Below are 19,478 nucleotides of genomic sequence, written 5' to 3'. Positions count from 1 at the left end.
GTGAGGCAACAAGAGGTGATGCAAAGTATGACCAGATGGCCTGTACCATAGCTAGTTATTTTAGGTGGGATTGATATATCTGGGCCCTATTTTTTGCAGAGGAATGGGTGTGTTTTATTTCCATCTGTTTGGCCTTTGACTGGCAACTTACCAGCCTATTTCTATGTAGATGTCGCTGCTGTACCCATTTTTGTTTCATTATGTGCTCTGATTTTGTATTAATTAGTTAGTGTTGTATTATTTTGTCAGTGTTGGAATTACCTTCACAGTGTATGTGTATATTGTATATGAATGTGATAGGTCTCGTCCCAGTTGCTATAGAAAACTGATTGACCTACTGCATATCTAAATGACAATGTTACACATTTGGTTGACAATGTATTTAGAATACTATATAATTAGTCAGTTTTAAAGATCCTTGGTTATGTCAAAAGTACCACTCACTTCTCGAATCATGGTGCTAAATAAATTCAGTGAGATTCATCTAAACTGTGATGTAACATTACTAAGCAGGAAATCAGACATTTACAGATTGCATTAATGTATTTTATTGATCATTTTCACTCTTTGCAGGAAGATGAGTTTCAGTAAAATATTACATTTTCAATGTTTGTACACAATAAACCATCTAAATGAAAATGATACAACATGTACTTCTGTTGAACTTATTGTTATAAATATGGTTAAGAGCTAATTGTCCATACTCCTTCCAAGTATGTGTTTTGAACAGATGGTAGTATTTCCTATGTACTTTGGCCTTATTCTGTTAGGGGTTCTCACTGCTGGAATAGAAATGGAAGGTCAATCTCAAGCCTTCCATCACTAACTTTCATGTAGGTTTGAGCCTCCTCTGAAGCTTGCTGCAGCAAACCATTAACAGTGTTATTGAACTGGTCCACTAAGTAAATGAACATGTCCATAATGTACTCAAATGAATGGTTGAGCTGCTCCATATTTAGGGCAGAGGTCTGGTCAATAATATTCTTTAAGACTGTGACAAGGTTACGGTAGACAACATTAATGTCAATGAGCACTGCATCTAAATAGTCAGACTTGACAGAGTCAACAAGCTCCTGAGATTTCTCAACAATAGATTTTAGGGTATCACCCATTTTCACTAACATTGTGTCAAGACTCTCCATGTGTTTCACAAAGTCCACCAGTTCATCAAAGATGCTCTTGAAAGCTGATTTGAGCTGATCCAAGATCTGGCCTCCAGTGATTGCATCACCAACTGGCATGTGCAATTTCACACTGCTGATCTGCTCAACAAAGGAATTACAGTAGACCTCCATGTTAGATGAGATAGTCTGGAGGGTCATATCTAGGAAAGCAGCAATGCTGCTGGTCAGCTTTTTCAGGACCACAGGGAGAGTAATCATCTCATCAGACCCAGGCAGTTTGAACTGTGTTTCTCTCAAGACCTTGACAACAGCATCCAGAAATACCTGGACAGACTTCTGGTACTGGACAATGATGTTCCTAAAGAAGATTGACAGCTGGCTCATTTGAATGTCATAGTTAATTGCAGCATTACTGGCCTCGCTGATGTGGTTAACAACAAGGTTCTGCAACTCTTCTATTTTGCTTGTGATCTGGTACTTGTCAGCAAACATCGTGAATGTAGAGATGATGGAAGGTAGTCTCATCTTGAGTTGATCAAGCATTACTTTGGGTGCCTCCATGTTGTAGGCAATATGCAGGTTCATCTTAGCAGCATCTTTAGGAGATGATCTGATGACCAACATGTCAACATCAACCTCTGGGGCAGACTGTTAAATAGAAGAAAATAAAATATTATTTTACCTATATTTAAATTTTTAGATTTTTAATTTTCCATCATATGAAAAAGGTCATACTCACAGGACAACGCCCATAGATTCTTGCAATCATCTGAGATGGGACTCTGCCATTGAACTGAAGGCCCAGGAAGCCAGTTGATGGGGTAGATGCTGAGGCAGTGATACCATCTCTGCCAGCAGCATAACGAAGGTTCGCATCAGTGAAAGTAGGACTGGTGATGTCCACATTCAGGGTGTGGCGAGAGTAACTGTTAGAAAAAGAAAGCATTTCAAATATAAAGCCACGATTAATTCTTGACCTGATATTTAATATGAGAGAATCTGACTCATACAGACATAAATGGCCAATGATCAAAAACCAAGGTAAAAAAACAAACTCATTTACCTGTCGTCAGCCTGACGCTTTTTCCTAAAATGTGCAGAAAAGGAATTAATACTTTAAACTTTGATCATCAGAAGTAATTATTCAACATATATTGCAAAACAAATGCACAGTATTACCTTAAGGCTTGGGTAATGACATGATTGACATCCATGGTCATGTCAGCATGTCTCAGGACAACTTTGCTGACCATGTTCAGAGCTTCACTCTCAACGTTTACAGTTGTAGAAGCTATTGAAGGAAATATTTTATAAGACTTAATGCTCAACAATGCTTGCAAAATAAAACAGATAAATGTGTTAGGGGAATTTGATCAACTCACCATCCATGTCATATTCAAAGAGCACAATGACAGAGGTGGCAGAAGACTTTACAGTGACTTTGAAGACAGGAGCATCACCCTCTACTTCTGCTGCCAGGTTTGTGGTGTACAGTGGGCTGACAAACTTGCCATTGGCAGAAATCTTCTGTTTTGTATCTGTCACCTGAGCAACGGTTTTCTCAAAGAGGTTGAAGTCACCCAGGCTGCTTGGCTGAGACATATCAATCTCAATATCGGCAGTGAAGGAAGAGATTGGGGCAAGATCAATGGTAGCGTGTACAACATGTTTCCCGTTGGTGTTGAAATTAAACAAGTTTGCCTCGTTGTTGCTAGTATATTTCAGCACTGCATACACACGGGTAAGGGAGGCTTCTACAGCAAGATTCTCATTTACATCCATGGCAATAACTTTGGTGGTGCCTTGGTTCAGCTTGGCATCAGCAATAAACTTGGAGGTGGAGCGTATGCCATCATTATTCAGATACACATTAATGTCACTATCCAGGACTCCCAAAAGTAGATAGTCTTCAAGCACTGTGCCATCCATGTTGGCCTTTGTAGATGACTCCATGGAAAAATACTCAAAGCTTCCCTCCAGCTTCAGACTGTGGTCAGCCTCTGCCTTTCCAACAGCATTGATCACAGGGAGGTTGATATCTCCCTTCATTCTCAAGGAGGAGACAGCATTTGCTTTGGTTTTAGTGTCTGCAACTAAATTTTGATTTGCCTCCAGGTGGAGTATAGGCAGGACAATCTTTCCAACAGTAGCCAGAGAAAGAGCAGTTTCAAAAGTCTCAGTACTCATACTGATGGTGCTGTCATGAGTGCCTTCAATGTGAGCATTTTCAAGGGACAGGGAATTGGCCAACTTGATTCCTCGCTTGGTGGTCAGACTAGTGGTACCATCAAGTTTGGCCTTTAGACCCTCAAACACAGAGGCTGTGGTAGCTCCCAGACGGAACACGAGATCATCCTCAGCATACAGTCCAGCATTGACATTTAGATTAATGATGGCAGACTTGAAAGACATCTCTGTGATCAGATTACCCACAGAGGGAATCTGGATCAGACCCATCATATCAACAAGGGGGGCAGCCTGGCTTTTCTGGTAAACAATCTTGGCATTCACGTCCACTGACTGCTCAGTGGTAGTCAAAATGTTCTTCAATCCAGTCTGCTCATACAAGCTCAGATCACTGATAGCTGGAGTCTTGAAGTCAACAAAAGGCAGGTCTATCTCAGGAATGTTGATGTGTAATGTCAAGAAGTCAAGGTTGGCCTCACTTTCCATGGCAACAAAGATGCCAGCTTCATTTTCATCATTGTCAACAGTGAAGTTGTAGAACATTTTGTACTCATTAAGACGAGCCAGACTTATAGTGTTCATCTTTTGGCTGTTAGGTTTGAAAGTGGCTGAGTAATCATTCTGCAGATCTATCTTAGCAATCAGAGTTTCAAAAATGTTGACCTTGGTATTTCCTTTGTTTTGCAATTCAAAGATAAACTCAACAGGACGGACTAAAATGTTGATTCCATTGGACAGGACTCCACTGACTGGACCAACCAGTTCTGTGTCATGGTTTGCTTTCAGCTCAGCCTTCATATCATAAAGGTTAGCATGTCCAGATGCCAAAACAAGACTGTTCTTAATAACTGGTGAATCTGCCTCATTGCGGATATTAAACTTGACGTAGGAAAGGGAGCCAGATTCAGCAGTAATTTGCTGTTTCATCTTTAAGAGGGTTGAGTCTGTGTCACCTGAGAAAGTTAGCATTGAAATGCTGGGAGTGAGTGACATTTGCAAGTTGCTCTTGTGTGTGCCATCCTCAGCATTGCATTTGCCAGTGCCTGAATTGTCAACTGTTAGAGTGAGGGTGTAGCCATCTTGGTGAGCAATTGCTTTCTGAGTTACAGTGGCCTCACTCCTGAGATTGAACATTGGAAGGTCCACTACATGATTGTAAGTTGTATCAAGAGAGGCAGACATTCCTTCTTCCACAGCAATAAAGGCTGTGTTCATTATGTCAGCAGTGTAAGGTGAAGTGATAACCTTAATTGTAGTTTTGCCTTGGGCCTGGGCTGATGGACCATAGAGAGTTACAGATGCCTGATGTTCAATACCAAGAGCAAGATGGTTGAACTTCAGAGTCTCTGCAAGGACAACACGACTCATTTTTGGGATTGCAATACGAGCAGTGGAATCAAGTTTGTAATTAAGAATTTCAAAACTTGGAGATGTGGCCTGGGAAGTAAGGAATCCAGTGAATTGAGGCATCATTTCACTTTCAGTGGAGTTCTGGAACTCAGCAGAAGTCTTGATGTTGTAGATGGGAGTTTGGAATTTGATCTCGCCATAGAGTTTACCAAAGCATGGGACCATGATCTGATTTGGAATTGTTGGCAGTGTGATCTCAGGAAGCTGAAGAGACTTGACAAGCTTTTCTATGGGAACTTGTGGGATGACAGGGAATGAGATCTCAGGAAGGCTGATATCTGGGAAGGTCATGTCAGGCATAGAAGGAAGGTAGTTCATTGTGAGGTCTCCAAAGAAAGCATCCAAATCAGGTATTTTGATCTCAAAGTTGACAATGAAATCAAAAAGTTCAATGATTCTCTGCTTGATGTCATCAAAGGAAATTGTGGTGGCTTTCACAGTATAGAGGCCAAGGATGGTGAACTCAGGGATGTCCAGCTGTGTTGGGATTTCAAACTGTTTAAGCTCATCCATGCTGAACTTCACAGTGGGCACAACAAGGTCAGTGAGAGGAACGATGAAGGATGGTGTATTCAACTCCGCTTTCTTAAGTTCAATAATCAGCCCTTCAAAGATCTGCTGAATCTCACTGAAAATTTGTTCAGGTACAAAGTTCTTAATCATCTGAACTGTAGAGGTGAAGATATCAGTTACCACATTGATGACTCTAGTGTAGTATGTTCTCACAAAGTCCAGATAAGAGTCAATCTGCGCTTTGACATCCAGATCTGTAATTGTCTGTTTCATAAATTCAGCAAATGTCTTAACGCTGTCAAACACAACACGGTCAATGATGTCCTTTACAGATTTAATCATTTCTGCAGCTTTGATTTCTCTCAGGTTTTCCATTAAGCCTTTGACAGAAGATAATGCAAGGTTGACAAAATCTCTTGTGGCCTCAAGTTTCTGGGGGATTTCAAAACTCCTGATTAGCTCATTCACAGAAACTGTGTAATCAGCAATAATTTGATTAGCATATTCCACAAATTCATTATAATCCAATGTCCTCAGGTTTTGCGTAAGAGTTTCAATATACACATTCAGCTGTTGAATTATATCATCAACCTCGGTTGTTTTCAAATAGTTAATAGCACCCTGAAAGACTTCCATGAATTTGGTAGGGATGTCTGCGTCCTTCACCATGTTCACCACAGCCCTGATAGTTTCCTCAATTTTGAACTGCTTGATGAGCTCAACAGCCTTTTCCAAGACAGCCTCAACTTTTTTGTCAACCTCAAACTTTGCAATCAACTCCCTCATCTTGGCATAGAATGTGTTGATCTTACCTAGGATGTCAAGGTCCTGAATAATTTCCTTAATGGAATCTATTACCTTGCTTAAAATCTCTGTGGGAATCTGACTCACTAGTTTCTCAATTTCAGCTTTAAGGTTGATGGATGAAATGAAGAACTTCAAATCAGCAACACATCGTTGCATGTTAAAGTGTTCGATCATGTGTTTATTTTCCCTCATGATTGTCATTAGGGTGGCCTTGAAACCATACTTGGTATTAATATCACGCAGGAATGGAATGCCGCTGCCACTGAGCTTGTCCAAATGAATCTGGTCGATAACCTCCATCATGGTATCAATCACATGTACAACCATAGCCTTGATGTCATACTCCTCATTAATGGCATTCAGCTGTTCCTGGATCTTCTGAATGAGAGTTTCTGGCAGGGTGCCACTAATAATAATCTCTTTCACCATACCAGCAAAGTGTTGGATGTAAAGAGTAAGATCAGCCAACAGGTTTTCAACAGTAAAATTCAGGTTTCTCAAAGATGCTTCCACATCCTCCATGGAAATGACATAATCCTGGGTAAGATCACTGAAATACTGCTTCAGCTGAACAACCTTGCCTTCGATATTCAGTTCAGAAACAAAGTCGATTACATACTGGGGAAGAACTTCTAGTTTAGCCTTTATCTCGTCATTGTTGATGTAGTCATGCAATACCTCTGCAACATGCACAACAACACCCTTGATGGTTTCCAAGAATGCAGGCAGATTTTCAATCAGAGGGAACTGAATAATTTGACTGTGTGTGTTCTTGTCATACTTGACAAAGGAAGAGATGGTGAATTGCTGGTTCTCCGTGGATTCTGCATTGAGCATGTTTGTGAGGATGGTACCAGAAACCTCAATTCCAGTTCTCTCAGCAGTGTTGTAAACACTCATGTCCTGATTAAAGGCATGCTCATTCATCTTAGACTTCATTCTAAAACTGGTCTTCTGCTCTGGGAGTGACAGAACAGTATCCATCTTGTTATCAAATGTGGTCTCAAGAGCAAAACCGGTGTCTAGCTGCTGGTTTATTGATGCTCTGCATTCATGTGAGGTAGCAAAAGCCAGGGGTTGTGCTTTAAGGAGGAACTTGCCATAAAGCTGGGCACTATGCTTTCCATACATGGTCATGTCTCCATCAGCATTGAAAATGGCATCAAGGTTGAAATCGAAAGGAACAATGCTGCAACGGATGGTGTGATCAAAGCGCATTGGCTGTGAGTTGAAGCGGGCGTCATTGGTGATCCTGGCAGCAAGACCGACAACCTCAAGCTCGGTGTTGTGGCTCATGTGTGTTCCCAAGAGTTTTCCAGTGGTGCTGCATTTTGCATTTGCCGTCATATCAACATAATTTACCTGATAGGTGTGCTTGATCTCTTCCTCACCATAGATGGCTTTCAGGCTTCCAGTCAGGTCCATCTTGTAGAGCTCTGCCTGCAGCTGAGCCTCATTATTGAAGCTGGCCGCCAGAAGGTTCAGATTGTTTTTAACATTTGCAGAGGCAGTGTAGGGTTTCATGTCGACAGTGATATCATGAGTGTAAGTGGCATACTCGCTGGCGGTGGCTTCAGCCTTTGAGTTGAAGTCAAGGCTAGAAAGAGTGATGGTCAGAGTATTGGCATTATCAACCTTGATGTCACGCATTGCAGCCTTGTTGGTAATGGATAGAGAAGCCATTGAAGCATCAAGTCCAGCGTTAAAGGTGTTTTCCAAGGACAGGGGGCTCTGGAGGGTGGTTGTTCCACTTGTGGTCAAACCGTCCTTGTTCATTTTCAGGGTAGCCTTGTGAGTAGCCTCATTCTCAAGGAGCTTCATGGTGGCATTGCTGTTTACTGCCAGACCATTGACATCAAGAGAGGCAGTCAAAAGAGAGTAAACACGGTTTTCAGAGTGGTCTGCATTTGTCTCCATTCTCATGAGGACTTCACCAGCACCAGCAGAGGATTCAGCCTGGTTACGGATCTTTATACCAAGAGCAAGGGCATTTGCATCACATTTCAGTGACAGCTTGCTATCTTTGAAGGAAAGCTCAGCAAAATGGGTCAAGGTGTCTTCAAAGGCATTGGTGTTGGACACAACTGACAATTCACCATTGGCAAGAGATGCTGCAATTTTGTTCTGGACCTTACCAATTGTGGAGTCAAACTGAACAGTAGTATCAATATTTGCTTCTGGCCTGAATGGGAAGATGGTGAATGACTGGGTTGAAATGGTCTTGCCATACATGGGTCCAGCCGTTACCGTTCCCTCAAATTTGCTATCAGCAGAAATTTCTTCAGTGTTGATTCCAGTCATGCAAGTGTGCTCTAGTGTAACATGAAGACCCAATGGGCTTGTGGCTTCAATCTTGCTGCTTGATTTCAAATTGATTTTGTCTGTGATGGTTACATCCTCAACAATATTAACCGTGGCTTCGAGGAATTTATGTGCCAAAGAGCTTTTCAATTCAGCCTTGATGGAATCAGTGGTGGCCAACATTCCAGAGCCTACATGAAGCACAAAATAAGAACAGATGATTTATAGCTTGATAACAGATATTTTCACTGTAATACTGGAACCAAAATGAATTCACATCTTTTAACATCAGTATGAGTTGAAAACTGCAACTGAAAACTGTTGTACCTAGAGTGAACATTGCATAATTTGAATGATATTTATTGTTAAATACCTTTAATATTTATTGAGAGGATGTCAAGTGGGGAGGTTCCTGTCACATTAAACTTAGCTGAGTAGCTTGGTGTTTCCACAACATCTTTCCCAGCAGCCATTGAGGCCTCCATGTCATATAGGTTGCTCTTCATCAGAGTTGACACCTCAGCTTTTCCAAAAAGAGGAATGGACAAAGTAAAGCTCTCAGGGACAACAAGGTATGGGATGGGAATTTTCATGGAGACGATCTCCAGTCCAAACTGAGGTAGAGACACGGCAGGTGTGGTCAAAGCTGGTGGGAAGTGAAGCTCTTTTGTTGACTTTCCGCCAAGAAGTAGAGGGATATTAATGGTGAAGTGCTCGTTGTTGAAATAGTAGACAGCCTTTGTCTCACTGTTATAAGGACAAAAGTAAAATGCATAAATATTTTGTAAAATAAAGCAAGTGACTTTAAACATTCACCCCAGAGTTGTTCTCACTTACGTATTCAGGAACAGTGTCTCTGGCAGGGAAATCTCAGGCATATCAGGCACTCTGAAGTTCTGAATGTAAGGTAATTCAGCACCGTACTTTTCCATGTAGTTGTTTCCTGCCTAAGAAAACAATAACCAGTATTTTATTAATTCTCAACATTAAAAATCAGAACATAAGAGAAACTGTGAATACTTTTTAAATCGAAGATTCATACCTCCACAAACTTCTTGAAGATGTGACGGACTTTCATGTCAGTCTGCCCCACCTGCATGTCAAGAAGTTGGTTGCCATACTCAGCAGTTGGCAAGCTGGTGGTGTCAGTGTTCACTTCAGACTTGAACTCAACCTCAAATTTGCTGTCATCTGCAACAATAGAGAACAATGAATGGAATCCAAAAACATGAGGTAATATTCCTTTAATCCCCCGGTTAAATTACTCTACAAATGAATCAAATTTGGCATTTTCTCTGAGGCAAAATGGCCCCATATTATGGGTCCTGAATTTTAACCATAATTCTTAAATGCCAGATGTAGCTCAATTCAGGATGTGACCCAGGTTTATATGAAACTGTCAAAAAAGCAAGAACTATTAAATCAATTTGCATGTAATATTCTGGAAAATAACTGGAAAATTACCGTATTTCATTGCAATTTTCTGCTCAAAGTGTGCAGCCATGATCTTGATTTCACTCTCAAGCTCCAATTCTAATTCCTCATCACGTTTCATGTTGGCTGTGATGGTGGCATCAGCATTGATTGAGGGGACAAGAAGTTGGACTTGCAGCATACCCTCCTTCATGGCCTTCAGACTGAAAAATGTGGCAGTGAGTTAGCGTACTGTCAATTGTAAGGATGATATTAATGTTAATGAGGATTTATGGTTGATTTCTTACTTGGCACGGCCAACAAGAGAGAGCTGAGGGATGTTCTTGTTAATGAGGTCAAGAGAAATAGAGTGAGTTCCTTTGCCCTTGGTGTTTCCATCAACAACACCCAGCCTGAGTCCAGCCTCCACATCGTAGTCAGGGATTTGGATGTCAGCTGTGATGACATTCTTTCTTCTGTTATATTTCATGATTGCTCTGGCTTCAGTGGGCTCTGAACCTGTTGTTGACCAACAAATATATTAATATTATATAACCTCCGTAAACCTTTTGGCCACTTGAGCCACTAAGAAGACAGAAAGGGGTATCATACTGTTCATATTATACTTTACCTTCAGCCCTCAGAACAAACTTCACAGAGTCAACCTTCTGCCGGCCCTCTTCTCCCTCTCTGAGGAGCTCATAGGCAACAGTGGCGGTGTACTCAGCGACTTCACCAGTAGGATGGAGTTCCACAGCAAATCTATGTAGATAATTCAGATAATTAGCCAATATTGATAAGTAATTCATTTTTTTAAATAAAATGATATGCTGGTGGTTTGGAAAGTCTTGCTTACTGGCTGTCTCCAGTGATGGGGAAGTAGGGGGCTGTCTCCTGAGAATAGGCATCAATGTACTGCAGAGCAGTGCAGTATTTCATTCCAGCGAAGAAAGGAGTGCACTCGTGCACATCAACCTTGTCCATCACCATAGGGGGGATGGTCTTCACTTCTGATCCAGTCACTGCCACCAGGGTGTTTCTATATGTTAAATGTATAAGTTAGAATGCAGCTTAAATTGTTTGAATCTAAATGTAGAAAAATTTAAATTGTTGTAATCCAAGATATAAAATACCCTGAATTACTTCCTGCCTGTTGCGTTTTCCAAAAGTTCTACTTAGACTTACGTCATTTTGATGAGCTTAATTGGACTTGTTGGAGCAGGGATGGTCAGCTTAACATTGTCACGTGCCATGGAGATCTTAGCCCTGAGCCCACTTTCATGGAAAAAGTTGCTGTGCATCTCTAATCCAGAGTTGACATATTCAGGGATGTAGGAGCCAATTTGAGATACAAACTCAATGCTAGCAGAGGGCATGAAGTTCACTTCACTCTGTGTGGACACATAGGAGAAATGTAAAGAGTTGTGTTGATGCTATTCATTGTGAAAAAATATTGCTGGAATTTAAACACATTTATGGATTATTACCATGTCACGAGCAACCTGAAGTCCACCCTTGATACCAGGGCTGAAAGTACCAGACATTGTAATCCTCAGAGGCACACCAGTGACAGTAGGCAGGAAGAATTCATTGTCCATGAAGATGTAGTGGGCAAAGATTGTGTTGTCAGCCTTGGTCATCAGTGCCATCATGATCTGTGGCAAATAAAGATACAAATGGGACTTTAAAATCATAGACAAGGAAATACTTAATGAAATGATTCTTTGATTGTCAACTATGCTCTTAAAAACAGGTCCTTACATCAGTTGGGAACATTTTGAACATGCTGTCAAACATCATGGCAGCAGAGTAGGCCATCTCCTCCATTTCGTTGGTCCTCAGATATCCCAGCTCATTTCCCAAAAGTCTCAGATAAACCATTGCCTCTGGAGACTGGGCCGCATTCAATTCCCTCACGAGTTTGTTGAGGTTGCGTCCAATCTCCCTCATCAGGTTCTGGGAGGCCTAAACATAGATGTTTACACTTTCTTAGAATCATTTTCCCTTACTGAAACATTGATCATCATGATTACAGTTGTTTTAGTCATGTGTACAAAACAGATTGGTCTGAGTACCTGTCTATTCATCCTGTCCTTCAGAGCAGGGAGCATGTTCTGCAGGATCTCATTAACACTGAGTGGCATGTTTTCAGATACAAAGTACATTGTCTTCAGGGCGGTGTCGGGGAAGAAGCCATTCTTTCCAAAGAGGGCATCAACGGTTGGCTCAAATCCTTTTCCCTCCATACCAATCTGTAAAGGTGATAACATTTTTCACTGTTACAAATCAGCTTCCTGAAAAATTGTTTCAAAGCACAATTTGGATGAAAAAAGCTCAAAATATTTACCTCCATCATGTCGATGTCATAGCCAAATGCCTTCAGAGTCATTTCAAGCATGACCTCCTTGGGCAGATAACTGGTATCCTCAAAGATCATGTTGCCCTCCACAGATCCGATCTTGTAGTTACGAGAGAACTTGGTGGGGTCCATTGTGGCACCGACCTCATTACCCTGCAGCGCACCTTGAATCTTCTCTCTCAGTCTGTTAAAAAATAATCAAATATTACTGTTAAATGTCTGATGGTGATCAAATCGTACTTACCATGTTGTAAAACAACAAATTTAAGAAATATAAATATACATTTTAAACTTCTTTTCACTTACTCTTGAGTCTCTGGCGCAGTTGAGGACAAAATGTTGGTAATGTGGGAGATCACAAAGCTCTTGACTTGTTTGTCCTGCTCATTGGGCAAGGCATCAGCCAGCTGGGCCAGTTCAGTGCTCTGGGGGTCCTTCATAAGTACCAGATATGCAGCAATACGCTTTTGCATGGGGCTGGTGCTGTCCAAAAGCACCTGCATGAGAATCTCTCTGCCCTGTGACCAATAGACATCAATTAAATGAGTATACAGTAGAAATAATTATTCCAATTTTATTATTTTCAAACCTTTGAAATAGTTTAACTTGCCTCTTCAGGGACGGGAGTCAGCCTGAACACTTGGATGGCAGCCTGCTGCACAGCCAGGGAAGCAGTAGGTTGGTTCACACACTGGATCACAGCAGATCTGAGTGCGGGGCCAGCAGATACCAGAGCTGGAGCCATGTTTCCAACAACCTGGAATCAAAAGACACATTGATATTGGGCTCCTTGGTGTTGGCAGTCATTTCAATTGTGACTAATAAGGAAGGTCACCCACTCTCAATGTCAAGAAAGTGTTGTCCTTATCACCAGAACAGTCACCCAACTGGGCAGCGATGAATTCAGCAACAGAGTAAATCTCGGGGATCAGCTTTCCCTCAGCTTTGTAAAACCTGTTGGAAAAAAAGATATTTAGAATAAAATGCCTGCATACCCTTTTTACATAAAAAGGGGAAATGTTTGCTGATGTATTATGTTAAATTCAGATATTAAATCTTGACTGATGATTAACTTCACTCACCTCTTGACAACATTGCTCAGGGCATACATGATGGGCTTGCTGGGCTTGTATTTGGCCATCTCGAGCATGTCATGGATCAGGAGGGCAGAGGGATTGGATATGAGTCCCATAGCAAAAACACCGGCATCTGCCTCGAGTGAGGAGCCGTCAAAAGTCCTGAGGATCTGCATGATGGCGCTGCTGCACTCAGGGGTTCCACACTGGGCCAGAACCTGGTAGGTCAGGAGACGGGACACAACAAGAGCCTCAGGAATGCTGGTGCTCAGGGTCTCAGTCTTCATTCCACGGACCATGGTGACTAGCTTGTGGAAGAGGTGGGCCCTCTTCTCACCCTCAGTCTCGGGCAGAGTGGCCAGTTCTCTCATGAGGTTGAGAGCTGCATCTTTATCCTGGATAACACTCTTATCCTCGACAGTGTCCATGTGAAGACCCTTGACAATGTCACCTGTGATACACAAGCAACATGGTTATAATGCCTTAATCTTACCTTTAGTGACCTTACTAAAATAATTAACTCTATATCAAAAGTATACAAATTAAACAAAGGGCTTACTGTGTTCAAAGACTCTGTCATTGTGAGGAGAGACCTGCACTAAAATCAGTTCTTGCTTTCCAACATTGGTAACTCCATATTCTCCACTGTAGGACAAAATACATGCTTAAAAATACTGTTTATGGCTTGTTCAAGAAATATCAGTATATACACTGTTATGAGCATTTTATAGTCAAATAGAAGGTCGGATTTACTTGTGAGAGTAGGGAATGATGATGTGATTCTCTGTGCAGGACCCAGAGGTCATGTGTTTCTTCTCATTGTCAAACTTGTAGTTGCAGGTCTGGGAGCTTCTGACCATCTGGGCAAGAGGGTAGTGCTGAAAATAGACAAATAATCATATTAATGCAGTGAATGGAAGTAAAAGAGTAGAATAGTTTGAGCTGCACTTCCCAAATACCACTTGTCAATTAAATATACTTTGTGTTGCAGTTGAATCTGTTTTAGCTTTTTCTAACAATGTTGCTACAACAGCTCAGATTAACTGATACAAAAGTTACTCTTGCTTCTTTCACAAGCATAAGATTCCTATTCGTGCACTATGGGGATTTTGATCCAAGACTGGATGTATAGGACAGTAAATGGGACAAGTGTAAAAGCTTACATGAAGTAGTTATTTATTTAATCAACTTTTGAAGATGTGTCTGAATGTTCATGTTGTTACCACGGACAATTGGATCTTACCATGCCAGAGATAAGTGCCAGTGGGCTGGTGTGATCTCTCAATGGGACAAATTTGTCACATCTGGACAGGTCCCTCTTCAGGCTGATGTCAGTTGCAATGTCCTCTCTAGCGTTGATAGTGTAAGAGGTCTTGCACTTGCCGTGAATAGTAGGCTGAAATAGAAGATCCGGGGAGAAACAATTTTAAGCATTGTTTACTTTGAAGTGGGTTACAAAAATATGCAGATTTTAAAGCATTTTCTTGGTTAATTAAAGTACTGTACCATGTTTTTGTTCTTGTCTTCTTCCAGCAGAGGCACAGCCAGGGCAGAGATGATACCCCTCTTGATGTTCAAAATGGTTGTTGTCTCACCATCCTCAGGGTACAGCTTCACATCGTACACACCCTCAACCACAACCTTCAGAGGATACCTAAAAAAAATATGTGATATTTGAGCTTGATTATCAGTGCAAATCCTCCAAAAATATCAGATTGACAATGACATTTTTTTTTTGATTTAAGGGATTTTTATAAAGTAACATACTTCTCCATCTCAGCAGCAAAGGCATCAGAGCTTGGTGCAGGACCGAACACAGGGCTTCCCTCTGCGTCGATGTAAACCACCTCACTCAGGGTACAGCCAGTGGTGCGGAGGATGAAACTGCAAGTCTGAGGTACTTCAATTTCAACCTGTGAGAAAGGGTAAATGTTTTTTTTAATCTCGCTCTGAGAAATTTAAGATAGAAAAAGAAAAATCTGATGACTAAAGATGATTGTGAAAGATCTTTCTCCTACCATGCAAGAGGCCCTGGGTCCGTTTTTGAGCTGTGAGGCTCCGTTGATGGCATTCAAAGATTCAGCTTCATATTCATATTCATACTTGTGTAGGGTCTTGTACCTTTCGGCCACTAGAAGAGAAAATCAATGTTAAGAAGAGATTTTGTATGCAAAGGCCATCTTTTTCTGCTACCGAAAACAAATAGTCAATATGTTGACTGTATGTCAACACAAAATGTTACTTATTAACTTACGCAGGCAGGTCGGCTGATCTTCATCTTGAGCAACTGTTAAAGAAAATACATAATTTTTTATTTAGTAACTGTAATGCAACTGACTACAACTACCACTACTGTTACTACACTAATCCATAGGTCCTCGCTCATAATATTATTATACCATGTCTCCACAAAGGTGGGTAATATTTCCCATGAATGACACATTTTTAAATTATATTTTTAAAGTTTATTATAATGTACTTTCAACCATAGCATTCTTCTGTCTAAGTTGTCTACATTCAGTTGTTTTAAACAATCTAATTAGCTTTGAGAGCATTACTAATTTTAGTTTTTTTCAAATTAGTTTTCAAGTGTTTACGGTCTAGCCTAAGAGCATCTTTCCAGACATATTCCAGAACAGGGCAGTAACTAGGAGCTTGGTGAATGGCAACTGTAAAATACGACACGGTAGATCTAAATTTGGATAATCAGCTTTCTCTATAAAGGGCTGTCAACTCCAGAGCACATTGCCAACTGAAATCAAATTAATTCAACACATAATTAATAAAGAGTTGGCTAAAAGCAAACCAGAGCTATAGCCAGTATATGCTTATTGCACTTTAAATAAAATAAAAGGTGTATGTGTATTATTGAATCGTGGTATTTATTTGTATTTCCAAATTTGTGGTGCATTTTATGATTGTGATATCTTTATATTTTACATTTGCAGTACATGAAAATCCCCACAAGGGACATGAGTTGAAAATGAGCAAAAGCTATAAACTGCAGAACATCAGTGTAATGCTCTGTGTTGGAGCTATGTTAAATTGCATTGTCCCTGTCATATGAAATTAATTGAAATTAAAATAATTGGTAAAGGATTGCAAAACAATTGAGGATTTAATTATTTACAGCAAAAGTTAATAGTCACACAGCAAATAAAAAATAAAACCATTACAGTGTTAAACTACGTACTACTTTAAACTTTATGTACAATGCTCAAAGAAATGCTGTCTAAGAAGTACTTACAAGCCAAGGCAGATGTGCCGAGGAGCAGCAAAAGCCAGAGCTGTGAATCCCTCATGATGGATTTGTTGAAGCTCTCTCCCTTGTTATTGGCGAGTACTCAGACGAGACTGATTTCTTAACTTCAGCTCGGGGCTTTTATACCCTCAGCTGGGCTCAGGGGACTGGGAGGCACAGATGGTGCTTTGAACGCTCAAAGTCCACTCCACCCTCCTGTGTGGAGGGACAAAGGCAAAAGGTTTATTGAGGGTCTCATTGCTCAAAGTGTCCAATCCTATTAAATCTTCAAAATGACCTCTTTTGGCTGCATTAATGCTGCTTTTTATGGATATTTAAATGCACGTAAGACATTGGATGAGATATATTGATCGATTAAAGCACACTAAAGCTTAGCCTTATCAGATACTGCTGGTTTTATAATACTTCAGTCTAATATAAGTGAGCTAACCATGAAGAGCAGTTGTGTGGTCACAAGGCTTCTACTTTTTTCAGACATATCTTGGCCCATTTTTTGGCATTCATAAAAGAAGTGTTGCAGTCTGTTGAATAAGCTATTTATGTATTTAAGAATTATTGTATTTCCTGTGATTTCCTGTTATTGACTGTGAAGATTCACATGACAAAGGAGTCTGCCTTGACTTAAACGTGTGGGTAGAATATTTCACATTTCAAAAATCAGGGAAAGTTTATATCTGTGAACTTCTGCTGTAACAATGCAATGCAATGAATTTAACAAGCTAACAGCTGGAGTGTAAATTGGGTCACTGATACACTCATTAGTGACCACTGACTGATCAAGGCGTGCTCCAAACACACAGTCGCCCTAGATGTGAAAAAGATGATTAACTTGTCACTAACTTTACCTGTCAATGGTATTAACCAATATAACAAACCAAATTCAGCATTTTGTCCCTTATGTAAATGTTGTATTAGTCCTTTATTGTTTGTTTGGTCATTTTATTTATTGGTTTATTTAACAGGGAAAATGCACATTAATAAACATTGCTTACGTTATCTGTAATCTTTACAATATATCATTAATATCTTTATGTACTTTTATTAATCACATACTACACACATTAGAACTATAATCACTGTTTAAAATAGGAATGTGGCTAGTTTTAATAGTTCAAATATTTGTAGTTGTAGTACTTACAGTGTATTACCTGGTAAAAGAGTTAGACGATTGTTGTTCTGCTTCCACTGCCACAAGCCAAAATGAAAACAGTGAAAACATTTGCTGAGCATCAATATGGTTTAGATGATGACCTTTGATCTACAAAGATTAAAATGTTAACGCAGAGTTTGATATCGGACGGCAGGTACAGCAAATGCAGCAAATAAAGAGCAATAACTTTGAATTTGCTGAAGTATTTTCCTTTTATTTGAACTGTTTATTGTTTAGTTTATTTTACATAACTACATTTGAACATTGTGTTGCAATGGTCTGATGCAATATCCATCTGGACCTTTTAAAAAGTTTGTTAGATACTGACAGTGTTTACACTGTCGGACATGTACACAGAGAGAGTCCAAAGGGAGCTTGAGTCTCTTTAGACTTTTAGCTGACACTTTAGTACATCGTAGTCATTATATTATATTATAGTACATTGTATTTATATGTTCATGTATTTATATAAATGTAGCTTTAGATTAGATGTAAAAGCAATATTTTTAGCCAAAAGACAAGTGTACTCGAGTCTTGAGGTTTATTCCGCCAAGCCTCATTGCAGTTGAGCAATGCATGCTCCATGCTCTCAATGGTCCCAGGGGTCTCATAGGAGAGGATACTTTGAGGGAATACTTATTAAAATAGATGCTAGCACACTATTTTGAATCACATACTACTTGCTTTAGAAAAATGGCCTTTTGTTTTAGATATTTTATTACAAATTTATTTAAATGGTAACTTCAGTATTTTTCAACCTTGACCCTATTTTCCAATGTTTTTGTGCCCAAGTGACTGATAGGGACAACAATTATTATTATTAATGGGAAAATAGCATCCAAGTTAAAAAATACAGTGTCTCGTGTACAGTGTTCATCACTACATCACTTACAACCTAACTTCACTAAGTGTGTACAAACAAATGATATGTTCTGTAAATTTATATCAATTATCGGCTTATAAAGTCTTAATAATAACCTGCATTTACATAGAACTTTCTACTGACTAACTATCAGTAAAATCTTAAAATCAATTCTGAATTTTGGTCTCTATGTTTAGTGCCAGTTAAAACTCTAGCTGCAGCATTTTGAACAAACCTGAGATGTGACATTGATTTTTGACTAAGGCAAGTTTAGTGATACATATAATCTGTATAGAATATGAGGACGAAGAATGAAGAGTCAGAGAAGATAGTGAAGAAACTCACTACCTACAGTGAGCTGATCACATACATTTTAATCTTTGTAATTTTAGTCAAAAGAAATGGTAAAATGGCGCATAATTCCTGTTGAGGCCCACGAGCCAGACTGATTATCAACTCTGTGACCCACATAACAGGAGACAGACATGTGCAGTCCCCCAGCAGGGCAACTGAAGGCACTCTTGCCTAATCAATCATCATAAAGGTCAACTGTTTAATCAACTGAGAGCACTGGTTACATTTTCCAAGTGCTATTCAACTTTAGTTTTTATCTATGTCCTGTTAAGTAGTTTTAAAAGTACATATAGCTTTCTGAAAATGCATGATCAAAGTGCACTTTAACTTTAACTTTATCGCCGGCATGCTTTGCTGATTATCTGTAGTCTCCATAATCAGATTTCACAACTCCACTATTTGGATTGTTGTGCTGAGTAGTATGGCAAACCTGCAAACACAAGCTTTGTCTCATTACATAAGCTTTGAGTGCTGCTTCTTTAACAAGATTGTCAAAACTATTAAAGTGGGTCACACGTGCTTATTTTTGCAAACCTATAAATTAAGTAGCCCTTTAAATCACAGTTAGAATAGAAATAGCATTTATTACATTTTATTTAATCAAGACCGCACACTAACACATTGGTTTAAAATGCATTCCTGTATTTTAAAATACAATAT

At 39.8% G+C, this 19,478-nt stretch overlaps 1 protein-coding gene across 2 annotated transcripts; it reads right to left on the bottom strand.

Annotated features, from left to right (window-relative positions):
* Nucleotides 1–532: 532 nt before the first annotated feature.
* apobb.1 (apolipoprotein Bb, tandem duplicate 1) lies at nt 533–17,642 on the bottom strand. Of its 2 annotated transcripts, none has more exons than XM_031878394.1 (30): nt 17,591–17,642; nt 16,438–16,647; nt 15,445–15,477; nt 15,209–15,321; nt 14,958–15,103; nt 14,697–14,844; nt 14,434–14,586; nt 13,944–14,068; nt 13,750–13,835; nt 13,197–13,641; nt 12,954–13,068; nt 12,725–12,871; nt 12,421–12,632; nt 12,103–12,298; nt 11,831–12,007; nt 11,517–11,720; nt 11,243–11,410; nt 10,941–11,146; nt 10,612–10,794; nt 10,387–10,517; nt 10,064–10,274; nt 9,807–9,979; nt 9,385–9,533; nt 9,180–9,289; nt 8,716–9,089; nt 2,507–8,533; nt 2,304–2,415; nt 2,188–2,211; nt 1,864–2,050; nt 533–1,772 (listed from the first exon to the last, which is right to left on the bottom strand). In XM_031878394.1, the coding sequence occupies exons 2-30, from the start codon at nt 16,490–16,492 to the stop codon at nt 777–779; spliced, it is 11,406 nt and encodes a 3,801-aa protein (XP_031734254.1). In that variant the 5' UTR covers nt 16,493–16,647; nt 17,591–17,642; the 3' UTR covers nt 533–776. The 2 variants fall into 2 exon arrangements, with proteins under 2 accessions (XP_031734254.1, XP_031734255.1); XM_031878395.1 differs by having other exon boundaries at nt 17,601–17,636.
* Between the last annotated feature and the right edge of the window lie 1,836 nt (nt 17,643–19,478).

Source organism: Anarrhichthys ocellatus, unplaced genomic scaffold, assembly GCF_004355925.1.
Source record: "Anarrhichthys ocellatus isolate YVR2014 unplaced genomic scaffold, GSC_Weel_1.0 scaffold175, whole genome shotgun sequence".
Taxonomy (NCBI): domain Eukaryota; kingdom Metazoa; phylum Chordata; class Actinopteri; order Perciformes; family Anarhichadidae; genus Anarrhichthys; species Anarrhichthys ocellatus.
The sequence above is the reverse complement of the archived record's forward strand: the minus strand, read 5'-3'. Positions and strand labels throughout refer to the sequence as shown.